The sequence below is a fragment of the Hyposmocoma kahamanoa genome, unplaced genomic scaffold, assembly GCF_003589595.1.
Source record: "Hyposmocoma kahamanoa isolate Upper Pololo Valley unplaced genomic scaffold, ASM358959v1 88, whole genome shotgun sequence".
NCBI classification, from domain to species: Eukaryota; Metazoa; Arthropoda; class Insecta; order Lepidoptera; family Cosmopterigidae; genus Hyposmocoma; species Hyposmocoma kahamanoa.
Genome location: NW_020654466.1, coordinates 21,801,646 through 21,823,205, shown reverse-complemented (window position 1 = coordinate 21,823,205; position 21,560 = coordinate 21,801,646). Strand labels below are relative to the sequence as shown.

The window sequence follows — 21,560 nt, the reverse complement described above, 5'->3', positions numbered from 1 at the left end:
TTGTAGTAGATGAAATTAATGTGTAATAAATTATACATTTTAATAATCACGAAAATTTGAAATTAATTATGTACGATATATTTTATACGATTTCATTTCCATTATAATTGACACAATAGCACATTACACATTGCGAGACGGACACAGTGTAATAACATTTAGTTAATCTATTTATAGAGTGTAAAATGATAGCAGATATATATTTATTCGACATTTAAGTAAGCACAACGCAGAATAGGAATTATTGCTTTCGGATGCAACTGGTGTTTTTATATACCACTACCACTTTTAAAGAATATATATTAACAAAGACTTTACAAAAAGAGAAACTACATTCAGCCTATTACAGTTAAGCGCACATCAAGCTTGATGCTTTGGACTTCAGATCGTTCCTATTGCGAGTGGCATAGAATTTAATTTAAATCTTAACTGTCAATTTTGTGAAATGATTTTGTGCTGACAGGCGCTGATTAGACATTTACACAGTCTACAGCACTGTTTCTCTGCTGGTATTACCACTAATTCCAGTATTTATTATCGCAAACCGGATATTTGAAAGATTCCATTTTTTATGTCGGTTTATACTCGTATGGCAAAATAAACTTTATATGGTGTTCTTTTAAACAAGAAATTTTCGCGAATTTAGGTTTTCTTGAGGATTATGTCCGAATTATTTTAGCACTTAAGTGACTACTCTTCAAAACCAAATAGAAGCACTTGCTCTTGGTTTCGTACCAAAGCACTAAGACAATGTAACGAGGACATTAATGTAACCATCACATTATACAAAAACACCAGTTGCAAGCCTGTAGAATATACGATTGTAGCGTATAGAAATTGGTAGTGAATACACATAAAGGCAATGCGCTTTCAGATAGCAAAGATTGTTGTGAGTTTAGTATATCTATTTGTTGAGGGTTTCATATTTTTTTGCTTTGATATTTTTTATGTTAAACACAGTCTACTTCTCTTTCTAATATAGTTAGTTACTGTAGTTGTGTAGAGTGTTAACACGTATATGAAATCCTACGACAATATTATACCAAACACACAAAAGTCATAGTAAGACTGAAAGGGAAGATTAACATTTCATTATATCTCTTTTACCTAAGGCTCCCCTGATATGGTTCGTCGTCGTACAAAAATAAACCAATCTACAACTTCAACAACATCATTAAATTGTTTAACTTTCAAATTTATCCTTTTCATCGTGATTTTAAAGTCATATTAGAATTTCGGAATATTAATTTGTCCCGTATAGTTTCAAGTTCTTTTTAAAATTTATATTACTATTTTTCTGTCAAGTGGTAAGTATATTTCTCGAGTTCTTAGATTTTCCCGATTGTTATACATTAGAAATGATACTACCTGACAGCCGTGACCATGGGGCCTGTAAAAAGCCCGAAATGTTGCGTTTGTTTCTAAAGACAAATATGCGCAATTTCAGATCCCGAACAAATAGTTTCATTTCTAAGTATATTTCTCCTTGCACAATGGGAAAGGCGTTTGACATAATTTGTTTAACATCTTTTGATTAGCATATTAATATATAACATTTTCAACACGACAAATTACATTTTCATTTAAACCAATTTTGCGTCATTGCCTTCGAGTGCCTTACAAATATTATCAAATTTTTTTATTAAAAATATTCACTACCATATATTGTCCTCTTACCGTTAACAACTTCGTACTAATTTTAACAGCAGTTTTGCAATTAAATCAGCGTAAACACGCCTTTCAAAGCTTAAAAACTAACCTACATATTATGTACTGTAATACTATACCTTCGCACCAGTCTCCAAATGATATTATTAAAAATAATTATATACAATTACAGTATATTAGTGTAATATACACAATTAATTACAGCAAAACTAAAAAGAAAGAAATCACAGCACAAAATCACAATCCAAACTAAAATGGCAATGTCTTAATTATTCGAGACCTTGATACAAAAATATTATCTAAATATTGCAAAATATATATATATAATTAGAGTTACATTATAGCTAGTAACATTAACAATTTTGGAACGGTAAGCAATATTATTCAAAAGTACACAACATGATGCTGAGGTTGCTTAAAAATGCATTTATTTCAAAATACTCGCACAATAATACTCGATGCTTTGAATATGCAAAACTATTGTCGTTTTCGGGTTCACAGTAATCATTGTATTTTTCAATTGGCAACCTCAACACAATTACAAAGTTTACACTAGCTATGTTCTCTCTCAATGCTTAGGTTTAAGTCATAGTGTATCGAATTATATTCCCAAGTTAACCAAGCTACATTAGGACGAGCTGTCGTTATTTTTGATATGTTGCTCATTTTGAGTCGCAATAAAATGTAAAATATGAAGCGTTTTAAATGTACTTGAAATTGACAAAACTGTAAAATTCTACATTGAGTATGTTTTTAATCTCTAGAACTCTTCCAACGAATTAACATCATGAGAATATAATTTGTTACATACTTATTGCTAAAGTCATAATCGAGCGCAAAAGCTACCCTCAAACCAAAGGATATTCTAACACTCTCCCATTGTAAAACCTTTCTTTGTTACCTTTGATATGTCCTTTACCCTTCGTTTAGTAATTTCACAACATATGTTCGAATATCATATAAAAATGTTTGTTGGAAGTACATTTTATTTTGTTACGATATACTGCTTACTACATATCGGTTTGTTGAATTTTTTTTTTGTCAGTTATCATTATATTTATTTTGCTTCTATCACAGTGACAGTTCTTGCCAGAGCGACTGCGTAAATTATTTTTATAATAGACAATTTTGTAAGATAAATTGTACCGTGCCTGTAGCACAAGTACCAGAATTATGTGTAAAAAATATATTTTTCGCGCTCGCTAGCGACAAAATATATGTCATTGTATATTATAGAGACACTGGTGATGAGTCCATTCACAAACTGGCGTTTTTGAACACGTTGAATTTCTTTTCATAATTGTGTGTTACTTGTACTGTAATAACAAATAACGAAAAACGCGATAACGTTAAGCAGTTTATCATGACATTCCCGATTCCGTGCGATAGAATATCCTAAGGTTCAGTATAGACGAGAATCAGACTCGCCTCGGCTTCCCCGGGCCAGGGCATTCTGTGGACTTAATAATTGACGCTGCGTAGCTCTCCCGGGGCCTCTCTCGCACTGGGTCCGTCTCCATGAACCCAGGGTTTAGGATTATATTAGGCACTAATTCCATTACATCTTGCTCCTCACCGGATTCTGGAGGTTTCATTATTAGGGTGATGCAGGGTTCAACCAGAAATTTGGGATTTATTCGAATGGTAATCCGGGTTCATTCGATGCATAAACCAGGTTAGTCGGGTTCATTTTTTTTTTTGGATCAGAGGTTAGTATACATACCATCACCATGTATTAGTGTGTGTTTGTTAGTGTGCAGGCCCGCAGTCCAAGCGTGCGTTCCAAGCGAGTGCGATAGAGGGAAAAGAAGAAAAAATTTGGAATGAATAAAAATTAGCAAATACAGCATTGTAATTCGAAAGTATTGCAAGATACATGCGGATACAGTAAAGAGAGAAAGGTCGCTCCTTTGAAAGATTGTCTAAATAGAAAACCTAGGGCTAATTTAGGCTGAGCGACGTGATCGTCAGCTAATTTAAAATAAATAAATATGTAATTAATTCTATCATAGACTAGGATGGATTTTATAAATGTTTTCTGCTTAGTAAATAAATTCAGCCCTAAGTTTTCTAAAATGTACATGACTTTACAATTGATAATAATTCTTAATTCTACAAAAAATGTAGCCTGAAGATGTTTAAGCCTTAATGTCTAAGAATAAGGAGCGACTTTCTACACTAAAATTGTACTCTATAGGCAACAATTTTAAGAGATTCATGTATCACTTTTGTATCTCTAATGATGTTGAGACGAATTTCATATAAATGGAAAGGTTCATTAATTTTAAATGAACTCTTTTATTGAATAAATGAATAATTTAAAACAAAACTGTAATCTAATGAAATTCATCTCCGAAATTTAAAAATTTGCGTTTGAGCGCTACGCGAAGCCACTCCCTTTTTACGTAATATCTACTTTCAGATTAATTTAATAAACTACCCTAGGTTTAATTATGAAAATGAAAAAGGTTTTATGAATAATTTGGAAAAAAAAATACGTTTTGCGTAATTTAAGTTATCGTGTCAATTTTACAATTGTATTTAAAAAAACTTCTTAAAATTAATTATTGTGCATTTCATGCAATTTTCCTCTTAGTTATTGCTATTTATTACCATCTAACTTATTTATTTTATTATTGCAAGCTAGAATTGACTTGAAAAGGCAAGTATCAAGTTATAGTGGTCCGAGTACAGAAGTGGTCCTATATTTCATAAGAGAATCTACAGTCACAGTACATTATATTAATAAATACTTAACAAATGCATACAAAATTATTTGCAATTCAAAAACTAATTTTTTTGTGGTACAATATGCTTCTGAAAGGCAAATAACCTTAGATCATTTGTTATTTATAAAATATAGTCTAATAGAAATCGGGCGGAATCTAAATCCCAATTTGAATTTTCGTATAGTAAACGCTCTATCCAAGTAGAGAAGAATAACCCTTAAGAGCCTTTAAATAGGAACCCTTTGGCGAAACCAAATTTGTACGTCGCTGTATAGCTATAGCTAAATGTGCTGTTACAACCTTAAATCAAAGCGAACTGTTTTTATTACGCATTTTCATGTACGGTTTTAATTTTAACTAATTAATTTAATTACATTCCCGATTATCATCCAATAATTTTATTGAGAATTCATTAATTATCTTATTGTTCGAAAGTAATATTACCAACTATGTCAGAAGCCTAAGATAAACAAGACTGATTTTACAAATTTACTACATGTAATCAGATTCCTAATTTTTGGTCTCCTTCTTGCAAAATCCAAAATTGTTATAATGTATCATAATGTTATCATATTATGCTTTTAGGCAAAAGTTTAAAACCTTATAATTAACGAGATTCCTATTCCATTTTCAAACTTACTCGAGTGCTTCTAGGCTTTTCGACTATTTGTGGTGTCGATTCTGCACATGTTTCTAGAATATTCAAGAAGTTAATTTGCAATAATGTCAAGTGAAACTTTGGTAGCACTCGAAACGTTTATAAAAAAAAACAACTTTTATGTCCCTTACTTTACAGATAAAATAAAAGGGACAATTGTACTCTTTTCACTCTGATTCAATACTACACCTTAATATAAAGTGTTGTGACCAGAGATCGGAAACTAAAATTCAAGAAATTAATACACATAGATTCGAAAATACCTTCATCTGAACTCCCGGAATCATTATATTGTGTTTTGTTCTAAAGGTTGAAAGCGTGTGGCAATAAAAAGTTTTTGTAATTATAAGTAAAAATATTACTTTGATTTTGCTTTGATTGTTTCCTTATATTTTTAATAATTTCAGATGAAAGTTTATGTTTATACAGGGTGCCCCACGGCTATGCGACACGAAGGGAAAGTACTTTAAATATTGTAAATAGGATATTTTGCTTCATGAAGAAGTTATTTTATTTTTAAAAGTAAGTAATACTGCAGTCAGGCTTTTAAAAATTGCATGCCTTACCTGAGGATCAAGCCGACCAAATGTGAAAAAAATAACAACAAGTTTTATGACGCCAATCGAAGGAGGAAAGCAACATAAAAAATATGAAATTTTATATTTAAGTTTAGAAAAATATTTTAGTGTCGAAATTCATACTTCAAGATAAGACTCCGGCTCATAACAGCTGGAGAATAGACGAGTCTACTCAATACGATCTCTGGTTATGGTGGACAAGTTGGCAACGCCAATATGCCTCTAAAGGTATTGCCATAAAACCAGATATTATTGATCTGTCGAATTTAGAAGCGTGGCTGTGCAGAATCGACACATTCTAAAATCATTTATATTAATAACTATAAATCTAATTTATAATTGACGTACCGTAGTTAGAATTGGTCCGTACCGTACTTTTGTTGGTTAGGAATTGCGAGATATTATTTATCACCTAAGGTAAATTTACTTTACTCAATAGAAAAAACCGCTAGATTAATTTTTATAATGGCTCATGTAACTACAAGAACTAGCAAACATTTCTGAATTATTTTTAACTAATACTAATATCATTTTATTAAAGTAAGAATGATTTTTTCGCTATTAAGATGCATTGCAACGTTTTATTTACACATACCTGTAGGTGAGAAGTAAAGAACTTTAAGTACCAAATGATTAAGATTTTATTTCAATGCGTTTTAAAGATAATGGTTTAAAATCAATTTTAACATCAAATAAAATTGGTTAAATAAAAACAAACGACAACGACGATAACACTTAAAGTCCTTTACCATTTTGCGTGATTTTTGCATTCTACAGCAATGTTTAAACATCTGAACTCCAAAATATTCATTTAAGGTTATTTACCTTCAGATATACAGAGCGTAATCGTTAAGTGTACCCAGGCGATAATTCCCTAAATGTAAAAGATATCAATAACCTTTAAACTGATATTGAAAATACGTGACCTAATGAGTAAAGGGACAATAACTTTTAAAAAATAAAACTGGTAATATTCTAAATTTCAACGTTAAACGCTCCCAATCCCATACATTTAATATGACATTGGGAGAGAGACTTTAGTTGAACTACTTTCAAATATCACAATAAGTTTACAGATAACGAAACTGCTGTAAATAAAGTAATGAAACTATATTTTAATCGAATAAAAAGTCGCTTGAATACAAAATTTTGTATTCAAGCGGTTATTTGAAGCAGGAAAACTAAAGCCTCTCTTCGAATGTTATTAAATGTATGGGAGCGATTAACGTTAACATTTTGTATATTTGTGGTTTTATTTGAAAAAAGTTATTGATGTCGTTTTGCTCATAAGGTAACGTGCTTTCGATATCAGTGCAACAGTTTTCGATATCTTTTATATTTACTGAATAAACGCCCGGGCACATTTAACGATTACACCCAGTATACTCGCGGTTAACCAACAAGTTATAGTGTAACACTTGAGCAGAATGATTTAAAACTATTTTCTCATAGAAATGATTAAAATATAATACCGCTTATTTATAACTTCACAATTCATAATAAGAAATTATTATACGCGTACAGCAAAATGGTAACTTGCGTTAAAAAATTGTTTTTTGAAATAATTTATTACTGTTGCCTAATTTTAATTAATGCTTAGCACCAATAGCTTGAAGCGATTTTAAATATAATTATGTGAAAAAGATTTTTTTTTATTGTATTTTTGTACTCTTACAGTTTGTTTTTTTTTTATAAAACGCTATTCTAGAAATACGTTATTAAATATAATGGAAGATGTTTTTGCTTCAATTGTACATGTTTAAGAATATTGGCACTATATGTTTTTTGTACGAGTTAAAAATGAAATAAATATAAATAATACTTTTTGTTTTCGAAAAACACTTTGTTTCCTTTTAATAAATACGGACCTTTTTTTGTGTTATTTTGACGTTGAGTGTCTCAAAAATAAACTAACCAATTTTCTTCTTCACAGATCATGTCCAGGAGGGATGCTTCGACAGCGGAATGAATGATGCTGTGGGGTATCTCTTCTAGACTTATTCGGACTTGGTTAGTTTCCCCGTCCAGAGGAATACTTCTTTAATGAAGCTATGGCGACTTTTTAGCCTCTGGATTACCGGCATGTGATGGTATAAGGGGTGCCGCGTGGCAGTCTCTTTTTTATACGTTCCAGAGAGCTAGCCACTTGTATCCGTTGGCCTTCCGGACGTCCGCAGAGAATTTAAAGTACGTAACGTATGAAAATGTTAATAATGGGTATTTAACAAGCAATACTGAAATGCTGGTTTCGTATAAATTGTGCATTATTTGCTACATTTAACGTTTAATAAATATCATAATGTTTTTATTACGATATTCATCTACATTTTTTTTTTACGAAATTCTTCCACTAATTTAATATTATTAATGATCATGATGATTAATGATATTAAAATCGAAAAAGCACGAAGAAAAATTCTTTCGGTCCGACTGAACCAGCGACTGTCGCCTTAACGTGGCTACCGCTCTGCCGACTGTGCTACGAATCGAGCCAGCAGATTTTAACCCAATACAAAGAACTGCAACAAGTTTTTGTATATTTTTAGATTTTTGTCATTTTTTTTGCTCAGGATTTCGTTAATTACAAAACTTTGTTAAATTTTTACACATTCCACGCTGACATAAAAAAAGAAAATTTCACTTTTTCAAATTTGAATTTGCTTCACACGTTCGTTTTATTGTTCAGTTAGTAATTTGTTTTCATTGTATTGCATACCAAATAAAGTAATTATGATTTGTTATTTGATAATGGCTAGTTTATATTTGAGACATAGTATTGCAAAAAACGTTCTGTAAGCATCTATCTTCAATTGAATATAGCTTCAACTATAACACTGTCCTTTACCAAATTTGAGCATTTAATTTAATGGAACATTTAACGGACGATAGAACCTTCGGAAATAAATGTTCAATTGATCGATAATTTTCAGACGTTTGTATTTACAACTCCTCTTATTCACAAAATTTGTATAGTGAGAGAAAAACTCTTTTGTCATAAGCAGAGATTGAAATAGGTTTAGTATATTTAGTTAAACTTCAAGAAATATACATAGAGTCGATAATATCTCCCACTGGAATCCTGAAATCATTGTATTGTATTTTGTACTATATTTTTTATGAGTAATTTTAACAATAACTTTTGTAACATTGCAAGTAAAAATGTTACTGTTTGGTTTTGATGTTGTCCCTTGTATTTTTAATTAATACCGAATTTCCGAGGGAGATCTTATCCACTTTAGGTGTATTACTTGACGTTTCGTTAAATAATACACTCTGCCTATTCTGATTCTCTCATTCTGATGACTGATGAGTAATAAATATAAAGCTGTGCCTACGAAGTAAATTCCTAAAAAAGTGCTTTTCGAATTATCGTATACTAATTGTACTTCTTGCTTCCTCTTATTAACTAAAACTTATCGGCTTATTCTTAATACCTAGGTTTGTATACTTGGAAATTAAATTATCGCCAACTGATGCGACTGTGTTATACGGGGCAGATATAATAACAAAATTTCTGAACGATTTGTTATCCGCTCTATGATTCTTTTTTTAATTATTATTTTTAGTCGAAAAGAGACTCACGAAATTTTAAAATTCGAAATTTCAAAAGCGGAAGGAATTAATTGGTTCTAGACATTGACTTACAATTATATGGACGTCGGGTCCGCGCTAAAAAGTGTCCGAACTTATAGGGCGTTAAAATCGTATACAGAGCGTCATTCACGCTTTAGTCTTCGTTTGTTCGACTGACAGCGAAGCAAGCAAAATTAGACAGTACTGCGATGACATTACAATTTGAATTCAACGTATTAGCTTTTTCATATTCCTTTACATGTCACTACGTTTAAATAGGTTGACTTGGGACATTTTTTTCGTGATTTTTGTATTAGACCCGTCGTCCATTTATTTGTAAGTCAATGGTTCTAGACGATACATTTTCTTGTGTTAATCGAATTTGCACCAAAAATACATTAGCTCCAGTTGACTTTTCGTAAACAGAAATTTATTAATTGCAACCTCACTACAATCGACATAAAATATCGATTCAATTCCTAACGATTATTCAATACGAATACTAAAGTATCGCTTGATCACAGTGAAGTTTTTCTTAATTAATACTTAATTGTTTAATGGAAGAGTCTACCTTCACTATTGTTATTAAGTAAATAATGACTATTTATTTTTTAACGTAGGTAACTTTAATGAGTGGTATTGATTAAGTAGTTTGATTAGATCGAATATTTTTCAATTAATGATATACCGATTGCATTTTAAAGAGGAATAATTGTTATTACAATATATCAAAAATGATAATAACAATTATTATATATCGCTTAGCAAACTATGCCGCTTACGTCGTTTGGATTAATGTTAAAAGGGAGCGAAAAAACTACATTGTTATTATTTTGCCCACCTTACCATAACTAATGTAAACGATATTTTTAGCGAAATAATGTATCTTACATTACTGCTTGGAGGCAGAAATAGGTAGGGTGGCAGTTCTTTTTAACTTCTACTAATGGATAATAAATAAATTGTTCGTATGTTGGTTATAAAATTTTTAACGATATTTACGTTTTGGGTTTTATTCTAAAGTAAACACCGCCATACCGCCATTGACTTGTGCGGTGTTGTTTGTTAAGCGAAGATAGGAGCTTTTTACGTTTGGATTTAGGCTCATAATATCACATAATATAGTAATTCTAACTTAACACGAAACTTATAATACAGCATTGCTATGTTTAAACACAACCAACATTTGTTAGAAAATTTGACATGTGAGATAAAAGTACTTAGTTTTTTTTTACATAAAAAAATTCAGATAAATTTTTCAACTGGCCATTGAGGTACACAAAAGGAGGCTTTCCTCACGACACTCAATTTCTTTCCTGGTAATTTTCAGATTAGTTTTCTTTAAGTACCTAATTTCGGTGGCAATTTTTATTATTTGAATATTCGAGAATATTATCATGAGCTATTGTTGAATATCCGAGTGCAAGTATCCTGAAATACTATTTCAAAAAAGGAGGAGGTTCTCAATTCGACTGTATGTTCTTTTTCTTTCTTTTTTTTTGTATGTATGTTACGCGATAACTCCGCTATTTGTGAACCGATTTTCATGATTCTTTTTTTGTTGGTAAGGGGGTACTTCCATAGTGGTCCCATTTCATTTTGAAGAAAATCATCCACCTCGAAGGGTGGCTGTTCACGCATGAAGATTCATTTTCATAAATAGCGCCTAACAATAACGCCTTAATTTAGGAGCAATTACTTTAATGGTTGATTTTGCTATTTCTCCAATTCAAGGCGTTTTTCTCTCAACATACTTTGAGTAGTGAGAACCGATTTTTATTATCTCCAGTGTCAAGTCCTGTATAGTGGCGAACTAGGGGATATTTCAATAAAACTTAGCAAATAGACGTAATTCCACGTACTTTTGAGGTCGGTTTTTTTAGTACTCTGTACTGAGATTATATGATAATATACTCGAGTACTTAATAATAAAAATTGACACCAAAAACAGGTAGAAAAAATTAACCTCAAAATGACTCGCATACAACAATGCTCACGAATTTGTTGAAAAAAACGAACCAATAGTAATGAAATAAACATTATATTAGAAGTGCCAGTTAAAAACAAATGTAGGTCTCCAAAATTCAAGCAACGAAAGGTTGATATGTTGTAAAGATAGGAATGCTTAGTCGGTTAAACTATATGTTTCTGTTTAATAAAAAAGAACACTCGTAGAACTAAGATCATATCTCTTAATACCATTGGCATAGGGTTTATATTTGAAAGTACGCCGATATACAAGGTCCACAGCAAATACTGCAATGTAAGATATTTGCCGATGAGACAAATTTGAATAATCAATCGGTTAGGTAAGCCGACGAGAATCATGTTCTATGAACCCTTGACCGATGGTATCATAATCATATCGCCTCCTCAATAATAAACTGACGTAAGTCGAAAAGTAAATTTTTGGGAAAGTAACAATATAATAATAATAATGTGCCAGACAACCACACCAATTGCCTAGTTTCAAACTAGGGGATTCCCTGTACTCTGAGTACCAGAGCAATGGAATTCACTCTAGGGCACTTCCCAGAACATATCTGACCTTCCCAGACCCTGAACCAATTTAGAAAAGTTCATTTCCCAAATTGGTCCACCGGGACCTCCTCATCCAGCGTCTACGGTATAAGCCGTTGGGCCACCGAGATCACGAATAAGCGAGGTCGTATGTGATACTATAAAATAGTTATATTATTACTTTTATTTAGTACGTTATTTTTTAATTTATTTCGTTATGTTACTTTTTACATTATGGCACTTTATTATTCAGAGTATGATACATTGACTTACAATTATATGGACGTCGGGTCCGCGCTAAAAAGTGTCCGCACTTGTAAGGCGCTAAAATCGTATACAGAGCGCGACACTCCGCTTTAGTCTTCATTTGTTCTACGGACAGCGCGATACTGCGATGACATAACAATTTAAATTTCGAATAGGTTGACTTGGGACATTTTTTTCGTGGTTTTTGTATTAGACCCGTCGTCCATTTATTTGTAAGTCAATGGTATGATACGATCACGTGTCAAATGGTACAATAGCCTTCACTGTGGATTTTCGGTTTCTAGCTACGTGAAATTCGATCTTAAGAACCCACTCTAACACTTAAGAGTGATTGAGTGCTTAATCAATACCACATAAAGTACAGCCTAGGGAGGGGATATCGCTATGGCACAGGCTCACCGGAGCGCCGCCACTCGCGACACAGCACGGCACAGGTCCCCGCGGCCAGCACGCACAGTGTGCCCATCACTACGCACACGGCTGCCAGCCACGTGCGTGTGTCGAATGTCTCTGCGCCTTCTAGGAAATGCTTGTACAGCTCTGTTGAAGATATACAACTCTTTATTTATAATTATTTCTTATTTGATCAAACCATTTTGTGACAAAGTGAAACTCTGTATTTGACTGTAGACGTATTCCTTACTGTGATTAAAAGAGATGTACTGAGAAGTTTTTAATTGTATTAAAAATATCACCGACCTACTCGTACTTTGCGATAGAGTGGTACTGCGAGTGTAACAGACTAAAACTCCCTTTTGTGATTGTGATAGAAAGGTAGGTACCTCTGAAAAAAAAAAGATGCTAATCACAGATTAGCAGTGAGGTACTGAGGAATTTTAAATACCATTAATAAATCACTAAACTTTTATACGGCAGAGCGGTATTATGAGTATGACAGAGGGATATTGAGAAACTTGTAATCCATTCAACCAATAGTTTTGTTGAGGAGTAGGGGGAAATCAAATTCAAAATTCAGACTCACTAACCATTTCTTTACTTGATGAGTAATTTAGGATTATAAATACCGAACAAACAATAGCCAAAAAACAATGACATAAAGCAACAGAAAATGTAAATAAGTAAATACTTATTATATAAATATATCTGCCCGGTTGTCGGTCCATCAAGTTTTTAAGGATTATTCCACAATCCATTTGTTGATACGCTCTTGTGTTGTTGAGGGGTATAGTACTAACCGGCATCCTGATCGCTGTAGAGGGTGGTTGCGACCACCTCGACCGGCGGGCCAGGACCGAGCGCGTTGGTGGCCCATACGCGAAACGAGTAAGACGCGTTTGTATCCAGGTGGTACACGTCGATTTGCCGCTGGAACACGCAAGAAAATGAAATTTCAATCTGGAATTTGATTTTCTGAAAAAGGGTGTTGAAGTCGAAAGTCTAAGAATCAATTAATCCATAAGTAAAATAAATTTACACTTGAAAACGTAATTTTTTAAGCTACTGCTACTGTGCTGACTTCCCTGAGAAGAACAAGCAAGAAACTCTAGGTATATATTAGCTATTTTCAAATAAATTTAATTGCTATGGAATACACTTGAATAAAATTTGTGTGGAATCTAGACCCATATCGCTTTTCCATACATTATTATTTAACACGTAGTCTTCAATTTTGTAACAATGACTTTTCAATTTAAATATTTTTAATGTAGGTATTAAACTTAGGAAATGATAATTTTAATATATGCTCTGGAATCTTATTAAAAAAACGTGAGACAGTTCCCCATAATGTAATTTTCACTTCTCATGCTCTTAAAGTTCGTATTTATGCTGCGTGTAGGCTGCTAAACTAGGGTTTTATGCTATAGTGCATAAAATAATGTCGTCGTTTAAGACCGAGGCAATGACGCCTGCGCCGACATCCACGCACACTAGAACTTTATAAAATAAAGTTTTACTTTTATTTTTTTAATCCGTGTTATATTACAAAATTAAAAAAATAGGCAATAGTAATTATAATAAGTTATAAGAAATAGAAATGCATAAAAATAAAAGCTTGTAAAATATAACAGAGCATTATGTAGTCCGACCTGAGTCACGTGTAGAAAATAATCGTTTATTTGTAATATTGCTGTTTAATTTCGAAGTGAAAAGCAGAGTGTAAAACTCGTTCATAAAACCCATTTTACACTCGACTGAAGTATACAAAAGCGAATAAACAAAGCGATAAAAAAAATAAAGCGATTTTTTTGTGTATAGTATGTGTATAGACACACGCTTGGCCATAATCCCACCTGATATTAAGCGACGATAAGACGACATGTTATGTTTCTTTAGAAAATGCTGATTTACTCCATTCTTGAATAAATTTGTATTCGGGAAACGCAATTGCCGGTAGTATATTCCATATAGGGCTTGCTCCCGGGAATTGCCTGTACTGGCAAGGTGCAATCAGTCCCCGTACCGCGATTATAGATTCCCGGTACTGCCGGTTTTAGCAAGAAACTACCTACCTACCTACTGAGCATGAGTGATATCGCTCGTTGGCAACTTCGTACGTTACTGCCATTATAATGCTACTTAAACTTATTAATTAAATATAATGTGATTTTACAATATTATGTTAAGTTTAATAGTAATTAATTATCTTTCAAATGGATATTTTGAACAAAAACCTTTAGTTTGATTACGGAATTAAGTTTTTCTTCATTGTTATTACGTAAGTTATTGAATAGGTACGGATAACCCGGAAGGAGCATATTTACTGCTTACAGATTAAGCTTTTCAAGAAGTACCGGGAATACCGAGAGTACCGGTACTGAGTTGAGCCCAGCACCGCGAAACGCAATTTTAAGAACCGGACCAGGCCTGATTTCGATTCAAATCTGAATTGATCCGACCGGGTAGTCTCGAAATCAGATGAGTTTCTGAGCGAGAAGATGAACCTGATTCCTACTATATCTTTCTAATTTGTGAGTTAAATCAACCATTGTTCCGATTAGAAATGTCAAAGTCTCCGATCGGCAGTTGTGAATCGCAATAATGCGCCTCGATTTGGAAAAAAAAAATTCCGATCGGGAGAGGCAACCAAATTCATGGTGCGGTTCTGCAAGCCCTAATTCCATACCTTCGGAGTATGCAAAGGTACTATAAAAAATTATAAATATTACAAGAAACATTAGTGTTTTAAAAGTCGAGAATCCAGCATCACCAGCCACCAGGCCACCGAAGGGTGAGGCACAGACGCGGAGGACGGGCGTCCTAATGAGCGCTCCGTCACAATTTTTAGCCGACTTCAAAAAAGGGGGGTTCATAATTCGATTGTATTTTTTGTGTTTGTATGTTACGTGTTTACTCCGGCATTTGTAAAACGATATTGATGACCTTTTTTATAGGAAAGAGGGTACCTCAGTATAAAGAAAATATTCCACCTCTAAGCGTAGCAAATTAGGGGATATTGGATCAGGTTTATTGGATTTCAACCACTTTCCGTTAACAGTTTTCAATAAAATTTTGTAAATAGATTTAATTTCACAAACTGGTAATCAATTTTTTTTATAAAAATGGTTTATCCGCTCACGCGATGCGCTCCTATTACCGCAAGATCGCGGCTGTTTGGTTTCGCAAATTAGAAAAGCATTCAGTTTAAATACAATATAAGATAAGATAAATCGATATAAAATCATCACCGGCACCTCTAGGTGTGGTATGCGTCTACGGCTGCATGTATCGCGTGAGCGGATAATGAACACTCGGTTCAACGGTCGCCAATAGTACGCACATAATCTTTTGTGATATTGTGTCTCATTAAACTTTTGTAAAATCACAAAATACGTTCTTCATCTTTCATCATCAACCAAATCATCACTTTATAAACACGCCACAGTCTTCAGCAGTATTTGTGGTATTACCGAGTTAGGACTGATGTGATTCGGGCTAATCGCCCGCCAAGGCTCCAGAGACCCGTTGATAGGAGTGGCAGATCGGTACTGCGCAGTGAAGTCGATGATCGGGTGCCCGCCGTCTCCAGCAACGTTCCACAGGATCAGTGCAAGTATTGTGGACGCATGCACTGTCACGTTGACCAGGGGAGGTGGTTCCGCTGTGAACCAAAAGTATAGTTGATTACAAAGTGTGTAACGTAATCAGAATATGATTTTTTTAACCGACTGCATTTTTTTTTGTTTGTATGTACATAGGTTACGCGATAACTCCGGCATTGTGAACCGATTTTGTTGATTCTTTTTTGTTGGAAAGAGTACCTCATTAGTGGTACTAATTCCACCCCTAAGGGTGGCTAGCTAGGGGATGAATCCGGTTTCGCGCACTTTCCGGTAACCAATTTCAAAACTTGGCAAATAGATGTAATTCCACAAAGTTTTGAGGCCGGTTTTTTTATATTCTAAGTGACGGGACGAACAAGACGTGCGCCTGGTGGTAAGCGACACTCCTGTCCATAATATATGCCAATTAGAGCTTTAATTCGCAAAGATTAGAGGGACATTGACACTGCTCCCTTCACCCAGAGACTAGCCCCATGTGCCAGTAATTCCACCAGCACACTTACCCTTCAAAACCGGAACACAGTAACGCTCACATTACTGCTTGGCGGCAGAAATAGGTAATTCCACCCCTAAGGGTGGAATAATTAAAAAAAGTAATTTATTTATTTCATAAAATTACACAGTATAACAGTAAATTACTAAGGCACTGTGAAATTCATACAACATAAAATTATTTTTAGATCGTAGATGATAGTCGTTCATCCATCATCTCACAAAACTTCAAACATTCATCACGCACAGTCACCCATCTACTTGCGAACACATCACATTCTGGTGCAGATACGAGAAGCGCATTAAAATAGTGCAGAGCGCGAACTAGTGGCGATTTACTGTGTGCCACAGTGCGCAATGCCGGCTCTGCCAGAAGATGGTGACCACGTGGACGCAGATTGAATTTGTTTAGCGGGGGGACAAACAAGCGCACCAGTTGCGCCACTAATTCAGGGCAATCAGAATCTCCGCGCAGGATCCTACCAGTAATAGCCTGGAGGAACTCTTTCACAAGGAGCTCTACTACTACTACCAAAGTTAAAAGATCCAGGCATTGACTTACAAATACGACGACGGGTCTAATACAAAAACCACGAAAAAAATGTCCCAAGTCAACCTATTTAAACGTAGTGACATGTTAAGGAATATGAAAAAGCTAAAACGTTAAATTTAAATTGTAATGTCATCGCAGTACTGTCTAATTTTGCTTGCTTCGCTGTCAGTCGAACAAACGAAGACTAACGCGTGAATAACGCTCTGTATACGATTTTAACGCCCTATAAGTTCGGACACTTTTTAGCGCGGACCCGACGTCCATATAATTGTAAGTCAATGGATCCAGGCGTTATTTTGCAAGAATCATTGTTAATAAAAATAGAAGTAAATTAGTTTGCTAGTCCGTGAACCCGTTGAAGGTTAAATCGTGCGCTCGTGTTGAATATATCTTCCGAAGCAGCTGCACCGAACGATCAACAACCTCTGAGGATGCCTCGTAGAGGCGAAACACGTGTCAGATACATTTTTGGTGGTATTTGTGACTGTTTTTGCGCTTGTGTGCGCGAAAATTGTACGATGTACCCTCCAGGGGCCCAAGATCATTTATTTAATAATTTATTGTACAAGAAAACGTAAATCACATTTAGTAAAACGGAAAATACAAACAAAAGGTTGCAGACTAAAATACAGGACAAAATAATTATAATAACGGGTTTATGCGTACAACAAAACAAAATTAAATTATGTAATAAAATAATAATAAAAAAAACTATACCAAAAATATTAAATTACTACAGACTATGTAAATACGTATATAAATACATATTTCGTATTATAATATCTATAAAATGGTTCCATCCATATCCGAGGATAAATAGTGATCCTTGGCCCTCATTTTAACGAAAGTTAAGGATTTACTATTATGAACAGTAATGAATAGAATAGAATAGAATAGAATAGAATAGACGTTTATTGCAACGCCACAACACGTAGATACAAAAAAAAAATTGATACTACTTAGACAAGCAAAACAAAACAAAAAGACGTAATAAACAAAATTAAAATAAAATGAAATAAGACAATAACAAAAAAAGAGCAAAACAGAAAAAATACTAAATATAACAACTACAAATGTTGTACTGTCATGTGTGCGGTTGTGGCGTATGCAAAAGGACTTCATTCAGCTTATGCCACCGCCGCAATTGACTGTGGCGCTGGTTTTCAATGAGCCCTGATGTAGATAATGTGAAGTGCATTCCAAAGTCTGACCGAATGAACAGTAAGACTCAACTCACACTGGCGCAGAATCCGAAGCGACGCGGCGCGTCATGTTTTTCGCCTATAGCATATTCATCTCTATTTTCCCATGATGACGGTAGAGCACAATTGCAATTCTTTGGTATTCAGCTCTTCAACGTCGAGTCGATGACGTAGTCTACTAATTATTTGGCGTTTCTTTCGATGGCTTCGTGCCATTGATTTACTATTGACCAAACTCTGGTACTTTATTACTGATTTTAAACGAGATAAAAATTAAACATAGTCATTTCCATGGTAGTTTTATTAAGGTAACATCGATCGATTGAACGAATGAATGAGTGCCATCTCTGACACGCTATTGAGACTCAACTGCAATTGCAACAAAATTTTATCAAAATAACAAATACTATCATAATTGCAATTGATAATGGAATTATAATTATCAGTGGTTTCCAATAGGTTATACACTTGAAAAAGGAATGTGGCCATTATTTGGCAATTAGAAGCCAATTTCAAACAATATTTGGAAGATTGGGGAGTTAAACGTGTTGGATGAACCGTTGGCGAAGAGGGCTAAAACTCTGTACTCGTAAGTGAGGTCTTGTCTCTCCCTACGAGGCGACACAATAGAGTAGAATAATCCACAAGGATTGACATCACAAGACCGACATTGACACCCAATTGTAGGCCTGAAGGTCTTATTAAAAATAAGATTTAAAAATAAAAACTTTAAAAAAGTAATGCACAAACAGTGGACAGTACCTTGCTCAATTTAAATATATGTATATACGTTGATATCTATATGTGTACTGTAGCAGGCTGGATCAGTTTATATTTAGAATTGTATAAATAATAGAAGGTTGTTGTCAAATGGACACCTAAGAGCTCCACAACTGGCTTCGAACTGAAAATACGCAGTAAATATTTATTCATGAATACAATCCTGGTTTATATTTAAAAACTACGTCTCGTTACGTTAGGATAATTTGTGTGTTCTTTGATTTTTCCTAATTAAGTAAGAAAATCTGATGGAACGTGGATAGCTCAAGGGCGAAGGCTAAGGTAGCTGGGAGATCTATATTGATGTAACCCAGTGAGCATCCGATGGATGTTCAGGCCTGAGAAGTCGTCTTAACAGTGTAGTACAGAAAGCTTAGGTTTGTATTTAGAATTGTAAAAATAGTAGAGGGTTGATGTCAAACGGACATCTTAGTAGTTCTGGACAAAGTTTCGAAATTAAATACACGTTTAAAGTTATAATTATGATATAATCGTCGTTACTCATTGTAAAGTACCTCTGCGCAAGCCCAAGAGCACAGCATACGCGATGAAGATTGTTATTTATTTGGAAATGTGGTTTTTATAATGAGATATATTGCTTTTTTATGATTCTGGTAGGATTGAGCTTAGCTAGGATAGGTAATGAATAGATTTATTTAGATTGTTTGCTTAGGGTGTGATCATAATCTGTCCTTTTAGATAGGTTTTTGGCAGATTAAAGCCATAGCCTCCTCGGTAGTTTTGTTTGTTGGTAAGGTAATGGCTTCCGAGGCTAGATAAAGGCTGATCACGTGTGTAAGTTTGCCTATCACAGGTAGGGCACTATCTTCCAGTGAGGACCCTCCTTCAGTTGTGAGGAGGAGGGATGTAGCAGACTGGATCAGTTTATATTTAGAATTGTATAAATAATAGAACGTTGTTGTCAAATGGACATCTAGGCTTCGAACTGAAAATACGCAATAAATATTTATTCATGAATACAATCCTGGTTTATATTTAAAAAGTGCCTCTCGCAACGCAATCTCATATGAAATAATTGAATTAGAAGTTTCACACAAAATGGACTTCAGTTGGATGAGAGAAAAATAAAACGTGGGCATCAAGAAAACATTGTTAAACCCACGCGAACACGCAAGTGCGTCAAATAAAAACACAATAACACCTGAAGCGCCAAACTAACACTTCATTAACAACACAAAACACTAACACATGAAAGCAAATATTAAACAGAACAAAGCTGCTTAAATGTGTGGTATATAAAACAAACATTGGTACCGTATTATAGGAGTCTGTAGTTTGTTGGAAAAACAAGCAATCTGCTCATGCGGCAGTTGTATCAATAGATGGTATTACAGGAAGAAATGTCATTTTATTATGCCCATGTTGAATCTCAATTAGCAATGGGAATTTAAAATTTTAAAACACATTAAAGTATATATTAGATATTGGAGGAGAACAAGCTCTTAGTGGCGGAGAGGAAACTCTTAAGGACTATTTTGGGACCAACTAGGGAACAAGATAGAACCTGGCGAAAGAGGAAAAATCTGGAGATCAAGGATTTGATAAAAGAGCCTAATATCGAGAGGATGGGTGCAAGTCAAGAGAGCATATCTTGGGCAACAGACTGGTAGAAGACCGGTTGGACGTCCTAGATATCGCTGGAATGACCAAGTCCAAGACCTGTGTGAGTTTCAAATAGCCGATTGGCAACAAGCGGCACAGTAGACAGAAAAGTGGCGCATCTTAGTGCCGAAGGCGATGATCCACTTCGGGTCGCTGAGCCAGCGAAGTAAGTAAGTATATATTGGATATATTGATATATGCTTTAGTTTATTTGCTAAATCAATGACTGTAGTTATTATTTAGAGCGGGTAACATCGAATGGAGTTGTGTCAGTTTTTCTGCGGGGAAGAAGTTTGACAGGTCGCCGGTTGTGAGAGCGCACTTACAAACCGATTGCCTCTAAATTTAATTTGACGTTATTATTCACCGCGTGGCTTAACGAATTTAAAACGAAAAACGTATAGATCAATTATCAAATAATTCCTCTGACACAATTAGTGACGAGGGAGTTCACCTCAACGTGTCCCCTTTTACGTCTTACTCCGACATTTACAGGTGTCCCAAAACTCAACGACAACCTGGGAACAGGATGTTGCCAAGTTTGTAACAACCCAGAAAAAAAAAATATATAAAAAATCACGTTTTTTTGTGACATAAACATTTTAATGAAAAATGTTGAAAATGTACGAAAATATACACCATTCTTAAGTACTACAAAATTACAAATTTGCTAATTTTGCTGTTCTAGTTTTTGTAACGGTAACCTAAATAGCCCAGCTAATAAACACAACCCGAATTGCTAAAGTTTCAGCAGTTCAAAAAGAATGTATTTCATTTTTTTCTTGACGCACGCACGCACGCACGCATGCACGCACGCACGCACGCACGCACGCACGCACGCACGCACGCACACACACACACACACACACACACACACACACACACACACACACAC

The 21,560-nt window shown here is 34.3% G+C and overlaps 1 protein-coding gene across 1 annotated transcript in view; it reads right to left on the bottom strand.

Annotated features, from left to right (window-relative positions):
* Positions 1 to 2,914: 2,914 nt before the first annotated feature.
* Positions 2,915 to 21,560, bottom strand: part of LOC113235985 — a 40,578-nt gene continuing 21,932 nt past the window's right edge. Inside the window, exons 3-6 of the mRNA XM_026471909.1 lie at positions 15,863 to 16,053; positions 13,190 to 13,319; positions 12,393 to 12,533; positions 2,915 to 3,250 (exon numbers count right to left, since the gene is read on the bottom strand). Of these exons, the coding sequence (XP_026327694.1) occupies positions 3,087 to 3,250; positions 12,393 to 12,533; positions 13,190 to 13,319; positions 15,863 to 16,053 (626 nt within the window). The 3' untranslated portion in view covers positions 2,915 to 3,086. The remainder of the gene's footprint in view (positions 3,251 to 12,392; positions 12,534 to 13,189; positions 13,320 to 15,862; positions 16,054 to 21,560) is intronic.